At 51.4% G+C, this 26,197-nt stretch overlaps 9 protein-coding genes across 9 annotated transcripts; 6 read left to right on the top strand and 3 right to left on the bottom strand.

Annotated features, from left to right (window-relative positions):
- Positions 1-412: 412 nt before the first annotated feature.
- Positions 413-3,181, bottom strand: ALTATR162_LOCUS5982 (uncharacterized protein; the record flags this gene model as incomplete). Its single annotated transcript, XM_043313602.1, has 2 exons — positions 413-1,725; positions 1,774-3,181. 2 exons carry the CDS (start codon positions 3,179-3,181, stop codon positions 413-415), a joined length of 2,721 nt encoding a protein of 906 aa, XP_043169537.1.
- A 625-nt stretch (positions 3,182-3,806) lies between these two features.
- Positions 3,807-6,174, top strand: ALTATR162_LOCUS5981 (uncharacterized protein; the record flags this gene model as incomplete). The annotated part of the gene is made up of 2 exons (XM_043313601.1): positions 3,807-4,926; positions 4,982-6,174. The coding sequence occupies 2 exons, from the start codon at positions 3,807-3,809 to the stop codon at positions 6,172-6,174; spliced, it is 2,313 nt and encodes a 770-aa protein (XP_043169536.1).
- A 469-nt stretch (positions 6,175-6,643) lies between these two features.
- Positions 6,644-7,756, bottom strand: ALTATR162_LOCUS5980 (uncharacterized protein; the record flags this gene model as incomplete). Its single annotated transcript, XM_043313600.1, has 3 exons — positions 6,644-7,138; positions 7,188-7,618; positions 7,669-7,756. 3 exons carry the CDS (start codon positions 7,754-7,756, stop codon positions 6,644-6,646), a joined length of 1,014 nt encoding a protein of 337 aa, XP_043169535.1.
- An 852-nt stretch (positions 7,757-8,608) lies between these two features.
- On the top strand, positions 8,609-9,977 carry ALTATR162_LOCUS5979 (uncharacterized protein; the record flags this gene model as incomplete). The annotated part of the gene is made up of 3 exons (XM_043313599.1): positions 8,609-8,640; positions 8,833-9,178; positions 9,258-9,977. 3 exons carry the CDS (start codon positions 8,609-8,611, stop codon positions 9,975-9,977), a joined length of 1,098 nt encoding a protein of 365 aa, XP_043169534.1.
- Positions 9,978-11,384: 1,407 nt separating this feature from the next.
- Positions 11,385-15,051, bottom strand: ALTATR162_LOCUS5978 (uncharacterized protein; the record flags this gene model as incomplete). The annotated part of the gene is made up of 4 exons (XM_043313598.1): positions 11,385-11,519; positions 11,568-11,733; positions 11,784-14,830; positions 14,881-15,051. The coding sequence occupies 4 exons, from the start codon at positions 15,049-15,051 to the stop codon at positions 11,385-11,387; spliced, it is 3,519 nt and encodes a 1,172-aa protein (XP_043169533.1).
- A 182-nt stretch (positions 15,052-15,233) lies between these two features.
- On the top strand, positions 15,234-16,966 carry ALTATR162_LOCUS5977 (uncharacterized protein; the record flags this gene model as incomplete). The annotated part of the gene is made up of 8 exons (XM_043313597.1): positions 15,234-15,349; positions 15,398-15,684; positions 15,735-15,802; positions 15,848-15,958; positions 16,006-16,342; positions 16,392-16,532; positions 16,579-16,761; positions 16,809-16,966. The coding sequence occupies 8 exons, from the start codon at positions 15,234-15,236 to the stop codon at positions 16,964-16,966; spliced, it is 1,401 nt and encodes a 466-aa protein (XP_043169532.1).
- An 862-nt stretch (positions 16,967-17,828) lies between these two features.
- ALTATR162_LOCUS5976 (uncharacterized protein) lies at positions 17,829-18,725 on the top strand (the record flags this gene model as incomplete). Its single annotated transcript, XM_043313596.1, has 2 exons — positions 17,829-18,417; positions 18,472-18,725. The coding sequence occupies 2 exons, from the start codon at positions 17,829-17,831 to the stop codon at positions 18,723-18,725; spliced, it is 843 nt and encodes a 280-aa protein (XP_043169531.1).
- A 1,916-nt stretch (positions 18,726-20,641) lies between these two features.
- Positions 20,642-21,691, top strand: ALTATR162_LOCUS5975 (uncharacterized protein; the record flags this gene model as incomplete). The annotated part of the gene is made up of 1 exon (XM_043313595.1): positions 20,642-21,691. One exon carries the CDS (start codon positions 20,642-20,644, stop codon positions 21,689-21,691), a length of 1,050 nt encoding a protein of 349 aa, XP_043169530.1.
- Positions 21,692-22,348: 657 nt separating this feature from the next.
- ALTATR162_LOCUS5974 (uncharacterized protein) lies at positions 22,349-24,163 on the top strand (the record flags this gene model as incomplete). Its single annotated transcript, XM_043313594.1, has 4 exons — positions 22,349-22,450; positions 22,499-22,723; positions 22,777-23,503; positions 23,562-24,163. 4 exons carry the CDS (start codon positions 22,349-22,351, stop codon positions 24,161-24,163), a joined length of 1,656 nt encoding a protein of 551 aa, XP_043169529.1.
- Positions 24,164-26,197: the final 2,034 nt, after the last annotated feature.

The following is a 26,197-nucleotide window of genomic DNA, read 5'->3' as shown; positions in this document are numbered from 1 at the left end:
CTGATGCAACTATTCGCGACTGCCACTGATAAGGTGTGCGTTGAACGGCATCATCTTCCGAGGACAGCACAGCTTCCTGTTTTTGTCACTCAAGACATGGTCAAAACCGTTAGACTGCATGCAATGCAGCTGAACCAATCGTTGTACCCTGTATCTATGTGGCTGTGTCGTCACTGTGCAGGAACCAACGTTCTTCGTGCAAGGGTGTGAAGAACTTGATCATCACACGGAACGGGTTGCTGGCTTTGACACGCCAACTTCATGTGTCTTGGATACATTTCCTAGTAAGAGCTCACGTTTATCATTGCTGATGCCTAGCACTTTGTATGTTATATCGCGAGCGTACGGGACGACATAAGCTTCTTCCTCCTAAGAAGTTTTTAGTCGTATAGGGAGGGGTTCTGTGATAGTTTCACTTTGTCGCACACTCCTCGAATAGCTTCTCAAATTCTGGCGAGGCCTGCAACACATCCTGCTTTTCCTTCTCCCAGGCTTCAGCAAGTCCGTCTGACTCAGTAGCCTGCATTGCCGCGTCCAACATAGCCACTGATTCCTGCACTTGGTATAGCACATGTTTGACTTCTTCACTGTCTGCCTTCTTCTGCTCTTCGAGGCACCTGCTCCAGAGCAGACATATTCCCATCATGATTGTTCCTCTGTGGGCATGTAGCCTAGGCCAAGCATTGAGCAAGACGCTTTGCAACGCTTTTAGTGCTGCGAGCAGAAGTGGCTTGTGGCTAAGTGCGAACGGCTCCTGCAGTACAGCTGAGAGCAAAGGTACGAGGTCGGGAAGATGTTTGACTGTATCAATGCCCATAAGGCCTAGTAAAACAGGAACGTATGACATGATCAATGTGGCCAACTCCGCGTACGACGACGGCGTAGGGAAATGCGCAAGAGGGGAAAGAACTCCTTCACGCAAGTTCCTATCCAGGAAACGCTCCCGAGAGTCGCCTTTATTGGTGTCTGCCGGAAGAAGTTGAGCGAGCGAAGTCACAGCGGGGAACACCTCTTTGAAGAGCGTAACAGACTCTGCTTCCGGTGTGATAGAAGGGATGTATGTGAACATGGGTAGTAGAGCCTCAGCAAAGATATTGTGATATCCAGTGCGTTGCAAGAAGTTTGCGGAACCCTGCCTGGCTATTGACGACTCCTTCACATCGTCCGCCACGCCCGTCTGGTGTAGATTCCCAAGTAATAGGCCGAGCATATGGCAGCCTCGTGCTTTCCACTCCACTCCAACATCATCGATCATCTTCAGTATTGGAGGCATCAGCAACTGCCATTTTGCTTCTATTGTCTTTCGGTCCAACACGCTAATCGTCCACTTCAGCAAGTCCAAGGCATACTGGTTCCCAGCGTCTTTCCAAGGAGCCGGTTGCCGCGAGGCTTCCAGCGCATTAGACGTAGGCTTATTCTGCGGAAAGAGAGGTGGGATGGTAAGCTGAAGAAAGTGTGACGCCAGGCGAAGGGAAAGCTCACTATCAGTTTGTTCAGCCCTAGAAGCCTTTACCGCCTCGATGGCTGCGGTGGGGTCGGTGACATCGGGGTTGCGTAGCTGCCAGGCCATGACGACGTCGAGTGCATCTTTCATCCAAGGGCCAGGCTTAGTACCGAGTGCTTTGGCAAGGTCTGTACCTTTGAGAAGAGGTCTGAAGGTGTCGACATCGAGGATTTTTAGCTCAATAACATGGCTAAGGAAGCTTTCATACGAGCGAAGAAGTTCTAAGGATTATTAGCAGCATTCAAATTGAAAGACTAGCAAGCACCTACCATCTTTTGACACCCTTCCGAGCACAATCTCGTAGACAAGGTTGAAAAAGACTTGCGTCCTCCATGTTGAGCCCCAACGACGGATAGCCATGCCCAAAGTGTCTCTAGCAGTCGCATCGTTTGTTGGGTTGATGGTGTCTGGTCTCCGAAGGCTTTTGGCACATTGACTGACGATGCTGCGGATCTCTTCGCTGTTACCCAAAGAGGAAGCAATGACGTCGCAGACCTTGTTCGGCGCTTTGAAACCTTCCCGAGCTACCAGGTAAGCAGCGAAATAGGGTCGCTGGAGTGGCTTCTGGTGAGGAATTGTTGGCGCATCGACCCAAGGCATCATGGTGGCGCAAACCCATGCCAAATATTTCTCGTCCTCGTTTCTCAATAGGGTGTCTGAGATGGCAGTAGGTACATCGGTATTCTCCACGATAGTCGACTCGACAAAATCGTACGCCGGCTTGAAGTAGGCTGTTTCCGGTTCAGAAGGTAGCTCGCGGGTAGGATCTGTAAAGACAGTCCTGTAGAGACCAAAACGATCGATAAGTTCTAGAGCCATACGTGGTCTGGGGCCCCTTAGCATCTTCTCAAGCTCTATGCCCACTCGCTCACGACTGATCTTGATCTTCAACACATCTTGTATCTCTGCGTTGCCCATGGCCTTTGCTGTCTCTGGCTCAATAGTGTAGTCGAGTCGACTGGCAAAGCGAATCAGACGCAGCACCCGGAGTGGATCATCCTTGAAGGTCTGATAAGGCTCGAGTGGAGTGCGGATGATCTTGGCAGCCATATCTTCATGTCCGCGTCCGGTAAAGTCTTCAACTTGACAGGTATGAAGGTTGTAGAACATGGCGTTGACGGTAGCATCGCGCCGCATGGCGTCCTCTTCTGCTGTACCAAATTCCATCTCTGGATTACGAGAGACTTCGTTGTACGTCTCTTTCCTGAGGTTAACAAGGTCCAAATCGATGCCCATGATCTTGGTGGTCGCAGTCTCGAGGTTCTTTGACTTTTCGGGATTCGCTTCGATCTTGTGCAGGCCTGGAGCAATCTTCTTCGTCTTGTCGCGTGTACTAAGGCCGTCGTCTTTCTCAATAAGACCATGCTTTTCAGCGTTGCCCGGAATTTCAAGATACTCTTGCATCTTCAGGCCAAAGTGCTCGCCAGTCATCTTGTTGATGGCAACGTCGATATCATGGCTGCCAACTTTCAGAAGCTTATCTCGAACCCAGCCTCCGGTCCAACGCAGCACAATCTTCTCCTTCACTAGTTCTTCTGGAACCTGTACTCCAGTGACATCTCCACTTGAGGGTGCTTCGTCGATGTAAGTAGCCACGTCCAACAGAAGTTGCCTAAGCTTAGATTCAACTTCTGTAAGTTCCAACTGGGCCGAGCCGCCATTTTTTGTCGACGCCATGGTTCCGTAAGGGTGAAGGAATTGGGGTGAGCGCCGGTCGATTTTGCGCCGTTTAGGGCTTGGTTGTTGTGGTTCGGATGGCGAGCTCGTCCTTGACATACGAGATGGTTGCAGGGTGAGAGTAGAGAAAGTAGTTGGAACCGGATTATATCGCAGAAGTGGGCGAAGTGTCGGTGCAAGGAAGTTACGTTTATATAGTAATGAAAATGTCCGCGGTGAACAGATTGAGGCACGACTCATCAACGACATCCATGTGAGTCAAGATGATTGCTGCAATGTGCCCCTAGGTCGTAAATCGCAGTAAAGACAGACAAGAAGGTTGCAGAGGGCTGTTTTGTTATGTTTGCGGAAACATGTGACGCGATGAGGGACAATTGTGTGGTGATGGAGATGCCGCATTTCGTCCAGTCACAAAGCGCAGCGGCCGCAACTGCGATGATGCACCGTCCAACGTCGTCACACTCGCGCAGCTACAAACGGCCAGCTGTCTAAAGTAAATTCTCACTGCCGCCAATTCCAGCACACGACAATCCGGATACATGCCGACTGCCTCGGAACTTCCGCGCGCATTCAGAACCCCGCGGGCGCATCGCCCTAGCCTCTCATGACGCCGCCTCAAGATGCCATGCCGAATCCCCCAAAGTACCCAGCCGACCCGGAGGCGTCAATGATACTGCCCAAACAACGCGCATCGCCGGCTTCCTCTCTCGCCAGTCTCCCGTATCGCCGTTCAAATCCAAGCCTCTCCAAGCTGTTCGAGTCTACTACCAGCATATCTACGTCGCGCCCCAACTCGGGCACCGCAACCCCCACCCAGAGCACGGTACAAGGCTCGGTATTCTCACCGGGATCAAGATTGAGTGGAACAGGGACGCCCAACAGCCTACCATCGGGAGTATCGGACGAGTACCGGACGCTCATACAGCAGGCGTTTGTGCCATGTGTGGCTGTCTTAGCGGACGCGCAGACGGAGGAGCTGATACGGGGGAAGGGTTTGGAGGGTGGACTGCTACAACTGCTGCGGCCATTCGGAGAGTCAGTTCCCGGCAAAGTCACAATACGAGATAGCAACGGGGCAAGCAAGAGCTGGGAGGATTTTGGTGTGCGCTTCATAGGCGTAGATGATGCATATCCGGATTTGCGCGTTGACACGGGTGGTCAGCGGACATCCTCGAGCTCCACACGGCCACCACGACGGGCAGGAGGTGATGTGTCACAAATCGAAGAACTAGTCGACCGGCATCTGCAGTACTCCGAGTTCAACAGACAATCTCCCGTGTCAGACTATATGAACAGGGGCGACGCAACAGCCACACAAACAGATGGCACCGCTTCACCGTTCCATACTCTATACCTACGCCGGCTACTATCAGGACTACCGGTGGTACCTCACGAGACATTCTCCCACCCTGTGGCTGGCATCATAGCCATCTCGTCACGAAATCCACACCCTATAGAAGAGCTGCGGAGACTTTACAACCGGCAGCATGATGGCGATCTTCGTTTTCCGCAATGGGTTGAAAACGACTTCTTACGATATTATGTCTTGATCCATGATGAGGAGACAGGGGATATCGCCAAATCTAATCAAACATTCGATTCGATGAAGCGACATTTTGGTCTACATTGCCATCTACTGCGACTCAAGAGTCAGCAATGCATAGCTTCAGACGACGACAGTGTACGGTTACCGACCTGTGAATGGATGTCTGCAGGGGAGGAGCTCGCAGAGATCCAGAGAAGAGGTACGTCTGATAGCATCAATTTGATACGAATGTTATGTACTGACCCTCCGAAAAGAAACCACAGACGATATAACAGATCCAACGCCCTACTTCCCCGACTCCGACATCAGCAGCTTACGCACCTTCATCCGCGAACTAGTCACGCAGTCTATAATACCCAACATGGAGCGCAGCGTCTCTACCTGGAATGAGCAGATCCTTTCCCGACGTCGCGGTTTGTCAGGCCGCTTCATGTCTTTATCAAAACGCTGGACGCCCTTTGGTGGCTCACGAACCTCAGGATCATCCTCCACTGCATCGGGAAACTCCAACTACGACAGCCTACAAGGCTTTTACCGCCCTGACGCCCCCGAAGCCATTATGCGGCGGCTAGCAGATTACTGCTTCATGCTGCGTGACTGGAAACTCGCATTGAGTACATACGATATCTTAAGAACAGACTTCCAAAACGACAAAGCCTGGCGACATTACGCTGGCGCCGCTGAAATGGCCGCCTTATCCGCTCTCATGGCACCTACACCACTATCATCTAAGAACCGCGCAGAGAACATCGATGCGTGGATAGAAGCTGCATCGTATTCTTACACTGACCGCCAGCGTAGCGCGGCACCCTACTATGCTCTCCGCACTCTCGCTCTCAGCTTCGAACTCTTGCGCCTCCGTGGCTCCTCAGCCGCAGACGATGCCGCACGCTGGGCAACCCGCATTCTCGAAACGGGTCTTGTAGGCGCGATAGGCCACGCCCTCATCACCGAACGCATCTCAGCCTGCTACGCAGTACGCACAGGCGTGGGCATGTACAAACTAGGCAATAGACGCAGGAAAGCGGCGCTCTGGGCTGTCCTCGCAAGCGAGAACTGGTACAGACTAGACAAGTCACAGCAAGCTGAACGCGCCCTCGATACTGCACTCAGGCTGTACAACACTCAGGCGGAGAGTGCGGAAGGAGGGGCTATTAGATTGCCGTTCGAGGACATGCAGCGCTTTGTGGATGAGTTGAGACAACAGATTATGGGCTTAAGGTTGGCTAATCAGGGCTATGGCAGCGAGCATGGCGGGGGTGAGGAAGAGGGTATGCAGAGTCCAGAGGTAGAAGAGGAAGCTGAGGCGTTGGACAAGAGTCCACGGTTGCATAGGAAGAGCTTAATTGGGGCCAAGGTGCCGCCTATTGACATGGCAGGGCCTCTGAGTCCCGCGCTAGAGAGGTCCAAGGGCGAGGTAGATGCCAAGGACGAGGGCTTCGAATAGACGTTAGATATGCGTAATGGTCATGATGATTAAAAAACCTGTTCATCAAATCTACCATGAAGACTTCATATTCAATGACCTCACAAGATGCAAAAAACCACAAGCCTCACCATATATCAATTGGCAATAGATCAACAGGAGGAATGGTTCTCATTTCTAAGTAGGTATCAGTCATATACCCAAGAGATCATCCACTTCATCATTCATTTGGCAACGCAAGCGCAACCCCCAAAACGCCAAAGCCAGTGATCAGAGCGCGGCCCAAGCACTTTGGCACCCGTCAGTCATGCTGGCATATGCAACGATGTGTAACAGACAGCCCCTGCCAATGCTCGTATGCTATGCAAAGAAGGAAAAAAAGAAATAACCCAGGAAGAATAAGCGCCCAATGTTATGCTGGGTATCATCATCAGCGTCGTCAATGTGAACCGTGAACCATTGTCCGTCATAAGCCGTCATGCTACCAGGCCTACAAGGCGGTAACAGCGGGTGTGGCCTCTGCCACTGCAGCACTCGTAGGTGCTACGGGAGCCGTCTTCTTGGGCTCTGTTAGAATGTGCGCCGATGGTGGTGGTGCGGATGTAGGCGCAGGTGTGGGTGCGCGGGATGTGGTGCAGGATGGAGTGGGGGAGGAGGTGTCTGAGGTGCGGAGGCCACGGAGCTTGATGGTGAGCTTGACCGGCTTCACGGGCTCTGGTTGAGGAATCTCAATGTTAGACTGTTGCGAGGCTGCGAATCCATTTGATTCGTCTGACGAGCTCTCGGTACCCTCTGGTGTAGAGTCGGAGTCGAAAAGCGGCAGAGGCGAGCGACGCTTTCGAGAGCGCCGGCGCTGATCGTCATCGTCGCCATCAACACTAGGACTAGGACGCTTCTTGGAGACGACTTGTGGCACGACGTTGACATCGGGCGGCCCGGTGTGGGGTCCGGCAATGTTACGGACGGAAGAGTAATGCTCCCAAGTCTATGGTACGTCAGTATAATGCCGGTGGGGTAGTGGTGACATGACTTACATGGTAGGCAATGTGAAGTGTCTGGCGGTTGTCCTTAGCAGCCAGGTCGTCATTCGACGTGTAGTATGTGCGGGGTGAGAAGAGATAGGTGTAGTCAGCCTGCCAGAGGCGGACGTGGACGTTGAGGGCTGAGGCAAACGCTGAGACTTCCATGTTGTCTGCCCACTCGCCGGGCTGGCCCATCTTCTCAACATGCTCTTCAAACTGTTGTTGTAGTTGCTCCTCGGTGTAGTATGTGGTGTCAACGGGCTTCGCTGCAGCTGCAGCAGCAGTCTTGCGCTTGGGATTCCTCCGCACGTTATTGCAGGCCATGTACTGTCGGTAGAAGTCTGCGCTATCCTTCATATGCTCTATGGTCGCAATACGCAGCACCTCGTGCATGTCTTGGGTGCCGTAGAGCTGGTCAGATAGGGCGTTGAACAGGCAGTTGCCTTGGGCGAAGTCAGCCTTGAACATGGAGAATATGTGGAATTGAGCTCACCATCGCCACGAATCTGGCTGGCATACAGGGCATTAGCCTCGAGTATGGGGAATTCAGGCGAGTTGGCCCGTTGTCTTCGGGTAGCCATATTGACAGGTGTATCTAGGGTGGGTGTTGGACAGGAGAAGTCGGTGTAATGCAAAGAGGAAGGCACAAGTGTGGGGTGACGGGGTCATGGATGAGGGTTGAGCTTAGGTGCGAGAGTTGCTATTGTAGTGAGGGCTGGGCCGGCCACGCCAAGTTGGTGAAGGTCGTGGCCGGTGAACGTGAATGTAGAATATCTTTGTGACGCGCCCGAACTCTTTGAAGCTCTCGAAGGGACACGGCGACAGGGATGGCTCAGCTTGGCGAGTCGCAGGAACAACGATCTCCGTCCTGAGTCAGGACAGCTCACGTACAGGAGCCTGGAGAAGTACAATCAAACGTCAGCCAACCAGACAAAGGGACAGAGGCTTCTTGTACGTTTGGAATCAGAGAAACTAAACGTTTGAGATGGTACGGAAAAATCTTCGGCCTACATACCTCGGAGCCTGCAATGATGTCACGGACCGCAGAGCTCCCCCAGCTAGCCGATGGGGGCAGGCCCGACTGATTTTCGCGATATACGGGCGGTGAAGAGCAAAAAAGCGCGTGCAAATGTGCAAAAACTGAGTCTTCTCAATAGTCTGGACAATAGTGGGAGGGTGCAAGTGGCCGATTACAGCGTTGTAATGGACTTAACAAGGACAAGCAGGCCATCTGGTCAGTAAACAAAGCTCGCATGTGCGCACGCGTTTTGTCTCGTGTGCGGGAAGGAGCCAATAAGCGAGCAAGGGAATCAAGGCATGCCCCGCCAAACCATCGCTCCGCAACACGGAAGACAGGAAGTAGTCTTCTATGACCCCTCGGCACATCACAGGTGCGTCAAGACAGCTGCCGCTCTGACCCTGAAGCAGTCATCATGGCCACCCAGAAAAATGTCGTCGTTGTAGGGTAAGCTCGCCTGTCAATGCTGTCATCATTCTTGAATTGCCCCTCCATGTTCCTCCCGTAGTAGTAGTAGTAGTAGTAGTAGTAGTAGTAGTAGTAGTAGTAGTAGTACTCATCACACCACTACCTATGACTCTCCAACTTATCTAGTTCGTATCGGGCTGTAAGGTCAACATCACACTAACACTTCCGCAGAGCCGGCGTCATCGGCCTCTCCACAGCCCTCGTGCTCTCAAAGCATAAAAACTTGAGCATCACAGTCGTAGCCAAGCATATGCCTGGTGACTACGACATAGAATACGCATCACCGTGGGCAGGAGCAAACTACTTCCCCGTCGGCAAGCCAGGCTCTAATCTGCAGAGGTTTGAGAAAGCTACCTGGAGTGAGCTCGATCGAATCTGTCGTGAAGTACCAGAAGCAGGTATCCATTATCAGGACACAAGGATATATGGAAGACAGAAAGATGCAGGCACCGCTACGGGGCAGTGGTTTGAGGAGTTGACTAAAGAAGATGCGTGGTTCAAGGATGTTGTGCCGAATGTATGTAGTGCCTATCTGAACCTCTATCTTCATGTGCTCATCAACCTTACTTGCGTGATAACACACTGACACTATATAGTTCCGCGTATTGCCCAAATCTGAACTCCCAGAAGGCTGTGACACTGGCACAGAGTTTACCTCTGTATGCATAAACACCGCCGCCTATCTTCCCTGGATCCTGGGACAGTGTGTGAAAGCTGGTATGATTATCAAGCGCGGCATACTATCCCACATATCCGAAGCAGGCAGCTTTCACTCCTCAGGACATGCCGACATCGTAGTTAACTGTACCGGTCTTCTGGCCTCCACACTCGGAGGCGTCATGGACAGCAACGTGTACCCTGGACGCGGTCAAATAGTTCTAGTGCGGAATGAGCCTGGTGTCATGGTAACAGTAAGCGGGACCGACGATGGCAGTGAAGAAGCTACATATATCATGCAACGTGCAGTCGGTGGCGGAACCATCCTCGGCGGCTGTCTGCAACACCACTCATGGGAATCTCAACCTGACCCCAACCTCGCCCAGCGCATAATGCAACGCTCCATCGACTTGTGTCCCTCGCTAGCACCGAACACTGGAAAGGTAACTGAGCTGAGTGTCATCAGACACGGTGTCGGTCTACGTCCTATGCGGACGGGAGGCCCAAGAGTAGAGAAAGAAAATATCGGAGGAATTTGGGTCGTGCATAGTTATGGTCATGCTGGCTATGGATATCAGAGCGGCTGGGGAAGTGCGTGGGAGGCTGAGAAGTTTGTGCTGGACATTGCGAGGAAGAACGAAACGATGGCCAAACTTTAGGCGCACACATAGAGGAACAATCTGCTTGAATATCTACTTGTAAGAACGGATTTCTATTATCCCGGTGTGTCACAGCACCTCTATCCGCATCCATCTTCCTGTTTCTTGAACTTCCTTGGCTTCCTGGCCTCACCGACATTCAACACCGTCTTTCGCCTGCGCATACTACCTGGTCCTGAAGGGAGTGCATATACTGTCCCGTCCTGGTCTGCCTTTCCACATCTTTTGGTTTTTGATTCAGAGTACTTCGCGCAGTCGGTATCTTGTCAGGTTTCCATATGGCATCGCCCATCGCGCGTACCTTAGCCCACGTGTGCGTTCCACGATATGCAATCAGCAAGGAGAGGCTCCCAATAAGCGTTGTGGCAGGAACGGCAATGGCCCAAAAGAGTGCTTGCGAGCTTCCCATGTCTCTAATGTCTTTAGCATCTATGCCAACACCGAAGAGATGAATGAAAGAGGAAGAAACACAACGGTGACTAGAGTCAAAACTCTGATGGCCTTGGAGTTACTCTCTTCTGAGACATTGACATTGTAACGGAACATCTGTTCTGTCTTATCGAACAAGGCTCGAATTTCCATTTCTCCTGTAAGTGCCGCTCCCCCAGCAGCGGGGTGCTCGAAGATACGGTCGATGAGGAGAAATGAGCTTCACCGTCAGCTGGCGTGTAGACCATGGATGCTGCGACAGAGAACTGCTCTCGATGATGTAAAGAAGCTGGTTGGAAGTGAAGAGCTGTTGCCCTCTTTGGTGCCCATATACTCTCATCCTGTCTGCTGCTGTTCAGCCTGATCTTGATAATTTGTTCATTTTCACTAGGGTTGTATGCTGCATCACCTATATTCCCTGCAATGGTGTTGGCTTCTTGCTAGTGATTAATAGCTATAGATTACAGGATTAAAGGTCAGAAGCGCGGGTGAAACTGTGACGGTGGTAGATGAGGAGTCGCGCGTTGATATAAGCGCCCATCTATCTGTGCCACCTGAATATTAAGCGGCCGCTCAGCCCCCACCTTCACAGCAAGGTATAGCACCTTCCGAGGCCTCTACAACAGGTGCAGACTGTGATATTAGTGCTTGATCTTGATAGGTCGATGCTCAATCATCCTTAATCATACGCACCATTGGTCACGTTCCGAAGACAGAGACGATTATCGTAGCTTGCACAAGAACAGTAGAGCACGCAGGGTATGTAGGGATGGTAACAGATCGCCCGTGCCGCATGAGTACTGGACGGAACGTAGAGAGTAATTGCACCAAGTCTCAAGGGTGTGTTGAAGTTCTGCGTAGGCACGCGGGTGGCGGCTTGAGATTGCCGTATTACACGGGAAGCGGTATAACGATGGCTTACATCGCCGAAGTGGCAAAGCTACTGCGGATACTCCTCATTCACAACGGCTCCCCGACCTAAACTGCAGTCAAGAATGCCTTGATGTCATCTACGGCAGGCTTCAGACTCTTCGATGGTAGACTCCAATCATGGCGCTTCAACCCTCCTTCATGCGTCAAGTACCAGAGAGTCTCAGCGGCTGTAATGCGTATCTGTTTCACCGTCAACATAAAGCAGGATCATTGTTGTGTTACATATACCTTAGGAAATGGATGTAAAAGCATGCTCACAACTTTGGAGAGAGTATCTGTCCTTGTTGATGGAATGTCGCCTAAGCCACGATACACGTCCAGTGCGAGATGAAGCTTTTGCATGTGCGTGGACTTGAAGTGCGCTTTCTGCGTATAGGAAAGAAGTGCTCGGAAGCTGATGTCGTCAGTTGATCTGCACACGAGGTACAAGAGACAGGCCCTTACTTGAAAGATGTCGACTGCAAACGCTGCATGATCTGCATGTCGAACAAGAAGGATATGACTTCTAGTAGAGGGAGCAAAACCCTGTCGTCGGTGATGTTTTCTTTCAAGAGCATCAGAAAGCAGTTTGCGAAGTCGACCAAGGTGAACTGCGAAGTGTCTGATACATCTTCGTCTTGTATTGTATCAACAAAGTCCAACAAAGCTGCTCGCGAATTCTGTACGACAGACTCAGAGCCCATCCCCGCAGAACTCACGAATCCAACGCAGATGGCGTCCCTGGTCAGAGGGTTTATCGCTAACACACCTAGTGCGCTCAGGAAGTAAGTCTTAGAGGAGACATCACGTATGACTGTGGTGCTAACTTCTCTTTGCTGAAGGACTTGGTCGGCGATCATGCGCATTTTGTCCAGTTTTTCCAGAGATAGCCGAAGGACATCGGCAAAGATATCATACTCACGCTCGTTGCGTCTTTCGGTGAGTAAACCACATGCCCAAGCCAATCGGACAGTTTTCAAGGCCTCAAGTCGAACAAGTGATCCGACATCTCCCCTCTCGGTGATGGTGTAGTCGTTTAGTGCAATGTGCAAGGCGCTTGCAATCTGATCTTTCACATCTGAAGCAAGTTGAATTGGTTGCGAAGTCTGACTGCTGAGCAAACAACCCAGAGCTCGCAATGCCACTGCCCGAGCCTCAATTGCCACAGCTGGAGTGCACCTGAATGTGAGTACCTTCACGATTCGTCGTTGAAGACTTTCCTTTTCAGTATCAACTGCTAAGCTGTCCAAACCGCCATGCGCAGCTCCAACAGCGATCGCATGTCCAGAACATCGCAGTCCATTGTAAGATGCTTCATTCTCCAATCGACCCAGCCACGATGTTACCATATCGACCGTTTTAGATCCAGGTATCTTGGACAACAATGAAACTATTGCTGGAACAGCATCAGCGATGGAGTCCAAGACGGACTCCTCGTGACGAGCCAGACAAAGATTCAAGAGGTCACAAATCTGTGTTACTGGCAAGCTAGAAGGCCAGAGCTTACTGGAATACTCAAGGGTAAACGTTGCCATCGCTCCGATGAATGTGCATACTGATGATGCTGTGAATTGAGGTCGCAGCGCTGGTGAGGTGAATGCTTTATCTTCAAGCTTTAATTCGTTTGAGAATGATGTCCAGAGGTCCATCAAGGACGTATATGAGTTTTCATATGCTTGGCTGCCGTGCGAAACTTCTGTAGTGTCAATGAGAGCTGCAAGAGCAGTTAACAGTCCCTGACGCTCTTCAACCTCGCGAGGCCGTAATGCCGCGAGCTTGTCGCGGACCTGAATTGACATATTTTGTACCACCGCAGAAGACCGGCCCTTGGATAGAGAGCCTATAGCCTCTGCTGCAAAGAGGCGTGAGTCCGAGTCTAACGACCCAGTTCCTCTCCAATCTAGCAGGCCGCCGAACAGAGCCTCCCAGTACAGGGACTGTAGCTCTCCCGCCTTAATTGCCACATCGCACATTGCTCGTTGACGAAGACCAACAGCGTGGAAATCAACGATCTGTACGAGTGGTATACCCTCTTCTATCGTGTTGGGGTGGCGACCTATGAGTTCCTGAAGCGCAGCGGATGATCCTCTTCTGATGTTGCCTGCTGGGTCAAGACATGCTGCGACTACCAATTCGATCGCCAGCACTTGAGGTACGTGTAACGACTTGAGGTGCTCAGAGGCTCTGATTGAAGCGGTCTCCACCGCAAGGAGGTCGATTGTAGGGTAGCGGCGAGAGAGCGCCCAGATACCGAAGCAAGCCGCATCACGTACATTGGTACCAATAGATCCTCCAGTCGGTGAACGCTGCTCGAAGCCGAGGGACAGTAGGAGGGCGTTGAGTACATCCGATAGATGGCTTGTAGAAATTGCCTTACGATAGAGTAGTTGGGATAACGTCAAAGTCAGCCCATGCCATCGAAGTGGGTTCACGCTGTTCAGATTGCGCTTGGACCCCTGCCAGTAGATGTTTTCTGTGAGAGAACCTAGTATTGCCTCGACAACCTCGCTGGCCATGTCTGCGTCCAATTTGAGGGTGATGATGCTAAGCGCTTTGCTAGCACCGTATCTGACCGGCGTATCTCCATCGGCAAGCGCTTCGAGAAGGTATTCGATGACCTCTTCCAACACTACTGTTGAGTCGAGCCCAGGAAGGGCTGACGTCGCCTGGAGGCAATGTAGTACAGTATTGCGCAAGCTCTTCACGACTAGTTTGCGAACGACAGCTGACGATCGGACGAATGCAAGACTTTCTTGATCCAAGATCTTCCTGCACGAGAGGTAGATGGCAGCGAGGAAAGGGCCAAGTTCTTCGTTTGTAGCCGATGCTAACAGTCCAGATAAGAACGATAATACACCAAGACACTGATGTATGTCGGTTTTCTCGTCGGAGATATCCGTGAAGAAGGATAGCGACCATTGAACCATAGCATCCAGTAAACCTAATTTTTGCATGTCTGGTCGCACACACGTTCTCACTAGGAGACTAGCAGCGGCGCCCCTCTCCTTTGTCGGAGACCGAAGTCCTAACATACATATCGAGAGTACCCGGAGAGTCACACCGGGCAGTTCTTCAGGCAGCTTCAGCCCAAGAGCTACTGGCGCCTCTGCAGAAACTTGCAGCCCAGACATAGACTCTAGGGGAAAGGGCGCTAAGAGCAGCTGTGAAAGCCACAAGAGTAGTATGTAGCGCTGTATCCATGGCCGAACTGCTACCTGCTGTAGGGAATTGTCGTTGTCGGGTTTGGTTGCTTCGCTGGCTTCTAGTTCTCTCAGAATTGGTTCGAGATAGCGCGGCTCGTTGTTGAAGAATCCTTTGATGACCTTCTCGCCTCGGACCTTGCAAAAGGTGTTCAAGACGGAGCATATAGCATGTGGGAGAGCTACAAAGCCTTGTTTTGGTTCGTCTCTAGTGCTCACAGATATTGATTCCAGATAGGCATCAATTAGTGGAGGAATGAAAGTCTTGAGGTGGGTGTCCAAAATTTGGGGATCCTCCTGGAATGGCTCAACCTAGCAAATGTCAGCCATCTTTTGATAAGATAGAACCAGAGAGTTCATACCAAGCTGCATGCTCTGTACATGTCAGTTGCCCTGACATGTTGACGGACGGAACCGAGGGACACGCCATGCTGTCGTTTTCGCAGCAATCGCGGTAGCAGCCTCTCGAAATCAGACAGGAGCGATGCGGATGCTCGCTGCAATTTCAGATCGTCGTCCTCTCCGGCACTCATCATGGATTAGGGTGAAGTTGTGATCCAGTTTGCGGGCGACGATGAATGCCTTGTCGCTTGAGTCATTTTCGATCATCATGGGCAAGCACGACGCGTGATTCTGAGTCAACCCCGCGACGCGCTTCCACAACTTCTTCCACGAACACCGCTGCACGACTATGTCAGCCACAACAACACTTACAATGGCGGAAGAGAATTACAAGGACTACCTCACTGCAAGAGTGGTTACCGAACAAAAGCCCGTCACTTACAGGCTGTTAAGCAGAGCGCTTAAGATCAATGTCAATACAGCGAAGCGGTCAGTCCAGGTAGTGCAAGTGTTCGATCATCAGCTTACATGGTCCAGGATGCTCTTCGAGTTTCGGAAAAACCAGAATGCGCGGAAACCAAACTCTATTCATGCGACCTATCTGGTAACTGGTACACCAAAACGAGCCGAGAAGACCAATGGTGCCCACACACGAAAGGGCGAGGACACAGACATGCGCAGCTCGCCTCCCATGAGCTCCATGCCTACGTCCGAATTGCCTCAAGATTCTGATTATACTAGTGACCCCGACGATGAGGACACGCCCGCACCAGAGGGTGTGAAAGAGACCCGGATTATGTTGGTGCGAGAAGAGGACTTGGAGAGTGCGTTCCGGTACATGATGTTTATGAGTCTTTGCTGACAATCTGAACAGAGACCCGCTCAGAGTTTGAAGAAGGATTCACGGCTCACATCTACAGTCTGGAGCCTGGTCCGCTTGAGGTACGAGATCCTAGGACCCTTCGAGGCTCATACTAAAGCAAGCAGATTCTCGGCGTGCTGTCTTTGTGTAATCGCGAGGTTGTGTCAGAATATACAGATGAAGATCCTCTAGAGCGATGGAGAGCGTATGGTTCAATTCGAAACCAACACATCAAGGCACGAACACTGGCTAAAGCTACCTGGGCGCGCTAACTCGTTCGCAGAGAAGAACCGCGAAATATGCCCCTCCTACTGCTTCGTCCAAGCCCGCTGCGAACCTCGTCATAAAGTCTACCGCAAAAGCCACAACTACCCTAGGTGCAAAAGAGAAGGAGAAATCAGCATCTACCCAGAGAGGAAGCACATCAGAGGACAACACATCGGGTCGCTCAACGCCACAACCTTCTGCGGCCCCTAGTACACTCAAGAGGAGCGATTCAAAGTCAGGGGCGAAAAAAGACAAGGCAACAGGCGATTTGTTCAAGTCTTTTGCAAAGGCCAAGCCGAAAGCGAAAGAGGCAGAGAAGTCCAAGGAGTCTACGCCGGCCCCGGTTGAAGATGGTGCGTACACAAGCTGTCATTCCTGGCTGTACACGACTAACTTGTCCAGAACCAATGCAAGGAATGTCTGAAGACGAAGGCGATCCCGATGACGAACCCGAAATCAAAATCGACGAGGAGAAGAATGAAGCAGCCCGCAAAGCCCGAGAGGAGCGAGCCGAACGACTGCGCAAGATGATGGAAGACGATGGTAAGCCCTCGCAGCTAAACATAGCTTCGTTTTCTAACGTTTGCAGACGAGGAGATGCCCGATGCGCCAGCCACAGCAGATTCACAACCCGATGCGCCGTCTACAGCGGCAACGGATACGACAGAGCCAGCTGATGGTGAAGCTACTGTGACCGTAGCAAATGGTCGTAGACGCGGCCGAAGACGCGTGATGAAAAAGAAGAAGGTCAAGGATGAGGATGGCTATCTCGGTAAGTAGCCAGTGAACTTCTGAAGCTCTCTAACTAACTGTGCACAGTGACCAAGGAAGAGGCCGTCTGGGAGTCCTTCTCAGAGGACGAGCCTGCACCAAAGAAGGCCAAGCCAGCACCTGCCAAACCATCAAGCTCAGCGAAAGGAAAGAATGCAGGCAAGAAAGGGCAGGGAAGCATAGCCAGTTTCTTCAAGAAAGCTTGAGATGTTCATAAGCAGATATGCTTGCCAGGTATTTCAAGACGGGAATGTTCCTGCAATGTCGTCTAAATAGGGCAAAAGCTGAGCATAGTATACTGTATAAATAATTCGGATACACAGTGACAGATACATCACTCGTACCCGTTGAAATCATTCGACCTTGTCGTAAGGGCAGGATACTCTACTACTCATGCAACAAACTCCTACCAATCTGGCGAAGCGATATTATCGAGGTCGCCGAATTGCACTACTTGAGGCGCCCACTGTACTGGGTACAATGTTGTACACAGATCTTGACTTGTTGAACGGTTTCGGGGCGCTGTGATGCTGTGTAACACAGTTGGCTTGTGCTTAGAAGGGAACCCTTGCTATGGGCTTGCATGAGAAACCTGAATTTAAATGTAGTTGATGTTATATTTGTGTAATGTCAAGCTTGCAGGTCTCAAGAATGAAATTATCTGTCTTGTGAAATCGCGCTGGTGGTGATGACAGATCCGGCCCCTCCTCGGATGCCCCGCAGAACCAGGGAAGCATGTGGCTGCCACATTTATCCTCATGGTACATTTGATACTTGTAAAACACATCAATGCTTTACCAAAGCTTCTGTTAACGATTGAAGCACACTTGAGGGCCGCATAGGTACTTGCACTAAACCAGACAGAGGCTACTGACCTCATTGAATCTGCACGATTGCGCAGGTACAGATCTGGTTGATGACGACATCATTCTTAGACAACATCAAATAGTCTGAAGCTTCGGAACTCTGAATTGTTACAAGCATCACGAAGAATTCAATTGCCTCCTCACAACAGCAATCATAGCTTCACGCACAGCATCCCATCGCCTTTCGCGTGTCCTACGCACCATGTCTACTACAGCACCCTCCGCATCAACCCTCCCGCCCGCGCCATGGAAGTCCCTATTCAGCGAGCACATCTCCAAGATGAAGTCGCCTGAATTCGTTCTCGGAACACTCGATTCAGCACCCAAGGGATCGCCTACACCCTTTGTGCCTCGCGTGCGATACTGCATCCACCGCGGTTTCTGGGCCGAGCTACCAGAGAACAAGCACAATGATGCGGAGCGTAACCCTCAAGTTTATCAGAGCGATTGTCCTACATTCACAACAGATGTTCGCATGGAGAAGGTGGGACAGATATTTGCAACGAGCGCGGGGCATGCAGAAAGCAATGATCAAATACAGGGTAGTGGCGGTGGAGGCCCTGTGGAGGCTGTATACTGGAATGCTGATACTGGCACACAATGGCGAATCAAGGGAAGGGCATTCGTCATCGCAGACGATATCGAGGGTGACGAGGAGAGCAGTGGTGTAAGGACTGTCAAGAGTGAGGTGGGGAAGAGGATGAGAATTGTTGATGAGGGCAAGGAAGACCAGTTCAGTTGGCAAAGGGAGCTGACGGGATTCTTTGGCAACCAGAGTCCCGGCATCAAGGGTAAGAAGTGTCGCCGTCTTTGAAGCTTTTAAACAGTCTAACGCAATACCACAGGCTCATTCAAGAATCCTCCGCCTGGCCAGCCTACGTCCAAACCTTTTGACGATAAGAACCTCGCACTGGGCTCCAAGGTAGACGACTTGAAAGACCCTGTTGCGCGCAAGAACTTCCGCCTTGTAGTCATTGTGCCGGACTCGGTGGAACAGACCGATCTCAGCGATCCGGAAAAGGCACGGAGATTTAGATATACATTTGACGAGAGCGCAAAGGCCAACGCTGGATGGAGGACTGAGGAGCTATGGCCTTAGAAGCGCCGCGTATAGGTGTTTACGAGCACGCATAAACGAACAATCAAAAACGACTCAGCAATCGAATGTTCGAAACAATACCACACTGTTCCCTGATACTATTCGGTTCCTTTGTAGGGCCGAGTGTGTGCAGTGCTATTGTGTAACTCGTTTGTCGCAGCGACCCTTGCTGAATGCACATGCATGGTTCCGATGCAGTCTTCCCTACAATGTGGTTCAGGTCGGCGACCATGACCATGGCCCTTGTTGATCTGAATTGTCGCCTAAGGATGGTAAATTTGTTGAGCGTGGTTGAATCGAAACATGGAATTTACTGGTTTTGGTTCTGTGGAAAAGCTGCATACTGAAAACGTCCTTGTTGTTCGAGTACATTAAATGAGGTTCGAGCACAAGTCTCGTGTGTCGTAACGTGCCAGGCTGACGACATGAGAAAAGCAGAGGTGCGAAACGAAACGTGTGTTGAGCAGGCCCCTTACCCGCATAACCAGGGGGGCTATTTCCGTCGCGTGGTTACCTTAACGGGCAGTCGATGCGTTGAAGAATCGTCGGCAGCCTAGGATGATCCTAGACGACTCATCTAAATAATGCTACGTATGTTAACGTTCACGCTACAGCAGTTTGTGTGGTAAGCTTCAACAGTTAGATACCCACCGGCCTCGGTGCGCATGTCGACAGGTCAGGTGGGCGCACCCGCCTTCCTAGCCTGGCATCGTTCGCGAGCACAGCATGTCGGTCACTGGACTGTGCACAGCAAATCATCATCTTACACAGAAGCAGGATTATGGAGAATGTCTCCGTCATATACGTGCATGCTGTACGGACGGTTGGATAAGGACGATGCGGACATGGGGCTCAATCCTTGGTTGTTCAAACTAGCACTTTTGGTATGCAATTCGCAGGTTGAAGACAACACAAAGGGCGCCATGTTTTCGTTTCGGCTGAGGCGCTGCGGCACGGGTGTAGATACGCCGCACTGGTGCTTATTGGAAGTAATAGCCGCCGGGCGGAAGTTCCCTGCGCGCTATCGCCAAGTCGATGAATGGGGGGTTGAGCTGGCAGCAACCGTTAGGCCGGCGGCGGGTGCAGGCCGTGCAGCGTGTTTCGAGCTGTCATCGCAACTGGCGGAGTGGATCGAGCCGCGACATGGAGGGAGATCATGTGCAAAGCGCAATGGACTAGGAAGCCATCCCCCATGCGCGTCTAGCGGATCACGACAAGTGAAGTATGTAGATGCGTTATCGCGGAGCCATGCGAAACACCATAATGGTTGGATCGATCTTGTACTGCGTCGGCCATGTGGCAGCGCAACGACAAACTCCGCCGTGCAACGCCCAGGAGTGAGGCAATTGAATCTTGTAATCTCGCGACTCGTCTGTAATAAGGCCGAGCGCCCTGTTCGATCACCGCTAAGGGTACGGAGCCGTTGCTGCGGTACCCCATACCTCTTCTGAGCGGAGTACCTTCCCTGCACCTTGCACCCGCACCGATGCAAGTCCGTTTCTTTGCTTTCTGACTGCCCCCTCTTTCTTCTTGGTGTAATGCACCGCCGTGGATTTGTACCACCGTCGTCCCACCCTGCATGTCGGTAGACAGGACAGAGTTCAGTCTGGCCCCGCTGATCGCATCTCGTATTAGACGTGTTCCCCTACTCGCCAGCCCGTCTCTCCCCATAAGTAATCGCTGATCGTCTGCCACTGTTTCTCCGCCGATTACAGTACGCGCAATTACCCCAACCACACCCTTTTTACTCTCCTCCTCTACGCCCTCCCTCGCTGCTCGCTGGTCGACGCTCACATCGCTATCGTCGCCCTTCACACTGCCGCTGCATGCAACAATCCGTCTGCATCCGTCCCTGCCATCATCGCCCCTACCACTTAACGCCGGAACTCCGGTCCTCACCAACCGACACGCCCACCATGTCGGACATTGAGAAGTCGTTCACGTATCTCCAGGACAACCTACCGCAATGGCTGCAGGATATTGCCAATGTCGAAGAGAAGGTCACAGCCATGCAAGATGAAAACACAAAAGTACCCATATCACAGTCGCCGTTCGGGAAGCGCAGGACAGACTCAACCGCATCCATACGCCCAGCACTGGACGCCATCGCAGAGGACGCAGCACCGTCGAATGCAACCCCTACAGACGCCGTTGGAAGCCGCAAGCGCAAGTCTCTGTCCGTCTCGTCCGGTCGCGTGTCTGGCCCCTCCCGCCATCGCCCACGAACAATGGTCGTTGTGAGCTACGATGGTGATATGCAAAAGTCTTTCGAGTTGTTGGTGCGAGCAATAGGAACAGGACGCAACATGCTGCGAAAGGCCAAGATGGAGGCTAGGATGAATGAAATGGCCACGCAGGCAGAGTCGAGTGAAGAGGACGACGACGACGTGGGCGACGATGACGAAGAGGTCGACCTATCCAAGGTCAACTACCGAGCGCGCATGTCATCACTACGCGCAAGGTCAGCAGCCAGGAGAAGCGGGCGACTCGGGGTCAGCAGCGGAGTAGAGACACCTGCGGTGCTGTTTGATACCTCCGACAAGACATTGGAACAAGCCCAAGAGCTGTGCGAAAAGGCAGCGCACCTCACACTACGCGACGGCGACTGCCGAAAAGAGCTGGAAGGAGTACGGAAGAACTTTGAGACTATGTTAGAGACGGCCAAGGCTGAAGTCGAGAAATGTAACGCACGCAAGGCACAACATCCACCTGAGCTACAACCGCACGAGACCTCCGACACATCCATGTCTTCCTTGGAACCCGAGATGCTGTATAGAAAAGACACGCCACAAGACGCACTACCACTATCTGAACTGGATACCCGACCGAAGACTACACTACCCCAAGAGCCCACTGCTGCGCCTCAACCCCTCAAGATTGTCGACATCGAGGTTGATCAAGACGACGACGACGATTTCGTACTGCCGCCCGTCCGGCTAACATCGCGACTCAACCGGCGAGACTAATTCTTCACCGGCCCATTCATTTGTTTACTTCCCATGCGTTCAAGCGATTCTCATCTCGGTCACTGCTTTTGGTACGGCGTTCTCGGGGCATCGGCTGGGCAAGCGAGCCACTGTTTCTCACATCATGCTTGGGGATGAAAACGGGGGCGGAGGCTTATATCCACATACATCACTAAACACCTCTTATGTGTCGGCGTCTTACAGCGAGGTATCTTTCCTGCTGTTTTTTTGGCGGAGTCAATGTATCCTGAAGCTGTTCATGCTTACAGTTAGGAGAGCAATCTACATTCGTTAGTGTATCTTGTGGTTTGTTATAGTATATTAATCACCATTATCGCTCAATCGATATGCCAAAATCAAATACTTCCTGTCAGGTTGGCTTCTACTGCCTATGTCTTGTCTCTTGTCTCTCATTGATCGCGTCTTTTCAAGTTGTGGTGAGTGAGACCAGCAATTTCTGATGTTGTAGTTTGCTCCTTCCTTTCCAACAACACGCATGCAGCTGAGGAAGGAGCGATGAAGAAACGCGATATGCTTCCTCCAGCGCACTTGCCTTTCGACGCTTAGTCCCCTCACACGCGTCTCAATGTTTTCCATAGCTTTACTCACGTAAACTCCCTCACCCTCCTTGACACATTACTACTGTCGGCGGTCTGAATGGCTTCGATGCAAGGGAGTACGATCGATTCGTTTGGATTTTCCGACTACATAGAAGAGGAGTCTCAAGTAGTGAGCGAGTCTAAGGAGAGAAGTAGCACTGTAAGTGAGTCTCGCACTTGCTGTGCAGATAGCCCTAATGCAACGCAGGTGAACGTCCCCGCAAACGGAAGCATAAATCAAGATCCAGCTGGTACACAGTCGCACCAGACCAGCGGCGAGCTCGATGACAACGGAAGATCCCCAACCGCGCCCCGGGAAGCTCTCGATCAACGCGAGTCTAGGGAGTCGGAGGGCATGGTCAGCAATGACAAGACTGTTTTCCAGACCCCAGATGAGAGCAGCGAGTGCATTCACGAGCCTGTCAAGAGACCAGTAAGTCTACCCTAATTTACTCCGCGGTGTGAACTGACTGGCCTTCACGGCAGCCTACTCAGTCACCCCAGGGAAAGGTTCGCGGTGCCAGCCTCCCTATTGGCATTAATCTTGAGAATCCCATCGGCTCGAAAAAGTCACAATTGACACCAGCCACTTCCACTAATCCTACCTCCTCCTATAGCTTGCGTGACCGAACACAGAGCAAGCTCGTCTACGATGTAAGGTACCATCCCATGGACGATGCCATTCGACCTGCTCGAGCTGCCAAACGTCGTTCAGCACATGGGGAGACGATAGTGGTCGGTTCCGACGATCCGAGTGACGCTTCTGCGGTCATTGATACCGAAGCTAGTGCTGGAGACTCGAGCGATGTACAAAACGAGGACAAGGAAGAGATACCAAAGCAGGGCAGAAAAGTCACAGGACGCAAGCAAACCAGATCACGGCCATTACCTACTGAGGGTACGAGACGCTCCACACGTAAGGTCTCAAACCAAAAGACATCGTACAACATAAACATCCACCCCCAAGACAAGTATCTCGTCATATCTAGCGACGATGAGGACATGCAGCCATCAATCAACAAACGCAGGAATCTCACTCATAAACGTCCAAACGAAAGTGATGAGTCAGGGTCCGACAACAAAGTAGCGAAGAAGTCTAAGACATCTTGTCAAAAACGATCGCGCCGCACCGACCTCGGGACTTCTGATAGCTTAGACTCCAGTGGCGCGCCTGTGTTCCCTAGTGTGGAGACCGGTAACGACAGTAAGCATAGTACGTGTATATGGTCACTTCCTCGTCAACAGTGAGAGTTTTTACTGACAGTATACAGCCATTGCCACCACGGCTTTCTCACATCCACCGTTTGTCAATAGCCCTCTTGACCATGGTGTTCGGCGCCGGGAAGGTATAGATGTCTGGCATTACCCTCCCGGAAAGAGGTACCTCAACCATGATAGAGATTATTGGCCCACTCTTCCTGGTCAGTCATTTGAGATCTTTGACGAGAAGCTCGAAGACCAACTAGCGCGCGAAGCCATGGAAGCATCACCACTCAATTACGAGCATGACAATAAGGAAAACATGAACAACGCAGACGTTGAGCTGCGATCTGATGACTACGATGGCATATATGTCATGCCGTCTGCGCAATATCGGCAGTCTAGCGACGAACGGCAGCTGGCGCAACACCGCGCTCTTGTCTCTGACGCCCTTTACTCTGATGAGGCTCCGCAGTCTTATGGTCTAGATGAAACTTATGGCACCCATGAATTACAAACAAATTCTCTTACAGAATACATGGATATACTCGCATCTGGTGGACATTTGCCTCCAGGTCAGCCGCAAGTTGAAACGCAAACTGGGACACAGGACTCAGTCCTCGATACCGACTTGATCGATGAGATCACAGGAGTGGAGTCGCAAGCTCCTTGACTTTTCACGCCATAATCTTCCGTTGGTAGTCCTCAAAGATGTCTTTGTTAACTCTGCTAACTTCCTTCCATAGCCGTCGATTCTCGGAGAAGGGAAGATGCAAATACCGCATTCCCGATGCAAGGAAGACAAGCAGGGCATGTTTTTAAATGATCACACCATCACACTCGTCCACAGCTGCATCGCTACTATTGCCATACACTCACCTATCATGTCTCTGAGTGTAGGCTCTTTTTCTCATCGTACGTACTGTTGTTTTCCCTGGCTAATTCCTTCGGATGCCATATACGTGCAACTCCGAGGTGGAAACAGCTCAACCAATCTCTTGCTCACGATCTGCAACAATATGAGGGGTATGTAATTACGGAGTACGATGTTGCACGTCCAGCGGAGTACTGCACAAAGCCGACCGATTTCTCAACGTCTCGCTATAAAGAAATGTTCATCGTAAATGTATTATGTGTTTGGTAAAGTAGTGTATGTAGAGTAGAGAAGACGTCTTCTAGATAGATTTCAGTACACGCTTTACCGGGCATGGTTCATCGACCATAATGAAATCGCTGATACACTCCATCAGCCAAGACAGAAAACACTCTCGTCATACCTGCTATGGCCTCGTATAGCAAAACAGATCGCCAGCTAAGAAGTTCCATTTGTATGTCTCCGTGTACGTCGTAAAAGATACACTACAAGTCAAACCTTGTGATGGCGCCTGTGAAACATTTACGCTTCATGTCCCGCGCCGATGTCGTATACAAAGCTACCGGATCCCCCTGTGCCGTCATAGAAGGGTCACAGCGCCCTGTAGATGCCATGTTGTCCGGTGATGGTGTTGGAGGACAATCTATGACGTCGGATTGGAGGTGATGGAATTGAAATGTTTCAGCCTACGTTGATCACTCATCACTGACATGCTTTTGGCAGGTAAATGAAACCTCAACGAAAAGGACACATGATGATATTTCTGTGGTTGAACCATGCTTATGAAGAATGCAAGATATGATGGATGCCTCGGATGCGCAGTTGTGGCGCAGTTGTGTAAAGGACTTGGAGATCTGCACGGAAAGACGACATTGTAAGCTCAAAGGGTCAGACCATGGGTTGCCTTGCAGTTGGTAAACCCCGCGACATGGCGTGACTATGCATGGAGTGCTGATCGCATGTAGGAGAAATGTTATCTAGAAAAACTATTTCCGGTCATTCGTAGGTTTTGGTGGAGCCGATCTCATTGCTTCTGAAAGCTCACATGGGGTTCTGTTCACCCAAACTCCAAATATCCCATGACGTCTTTCCCGCGATAAATGGTCTTCGATTCGCGATTCGACAATGGATCCGGTCGGATATGTCCCAACAGCGTATACTTGATGCATATGTAGGCCTATCGAGCTTGGTACCAGTTCATCATTGTAGTCCTCTAGACGCGTGATATAGTTCCTGCACAGTATACCTGCTCACGAGACTCGTATAAGTGACCTCGAAACTGCAGTATGCCAATATAGAACCAAAGTTTTGTGTACCATACGACCGCGTAGCGCGTCTTCTACATTTAATCGTCCAAGCGAGCCCAGACACCAGGTCGACAGAAATAAGCGATAACGCGCTATCGTCAGCGGACCGGCCGTCTAGTGTCGTCCTGGGTGCGATCCGCGCCTCGGTCCGAGCGCAAGGCCAGCTGAGGACGATCTTGGTGTTGGTGTTTTTTGAACGGAGGAGGGCGAAGCTCGGATAGCTGGAAGACGGCTGATTACCGCCAGTTCGTGACATCGTTGTCGGGAGCACTTGCGCAACCACGCCATGATGCGTGCGGACAGCCGGATAACAGTGCTATCGTCTGTCCAACAGCGATAATGCGAACTTTGCCCCTCCTGCGTGTAAATGCAGGTTGTAACACCTAGGGACGCTTTGCTTCCTTTTCGGGCATAGAGGATGTGTTGCATTTGTGTTTAGCGAACTAGCTTAAGCCACAGAGGTTGATCTTGTTCCGTCAGGGCACCTCACCTCATCATCTTTGGCCAAAGGTCGATCAACACCACG

Source organism: Alternaria atra (genome assembly GCF_907166805.1).
Source record: "Alternaria atra isolate CS162 genome assembly, contig: 25, whole genome shotgun sequence".
In the NCBI taxonomy this organism is placed as follows: Eukaryota; Fungi; Ascomycota; class Dothideomycetes; order Pleosporales; family Pleosporaceae; genus Alternaria; species Alternaria atra.
The sequence above is the reverse complement of the archived record's forward strand: the minus strand, read 5'-3'. Positions and strand labels throughout refer to the sequence as shown.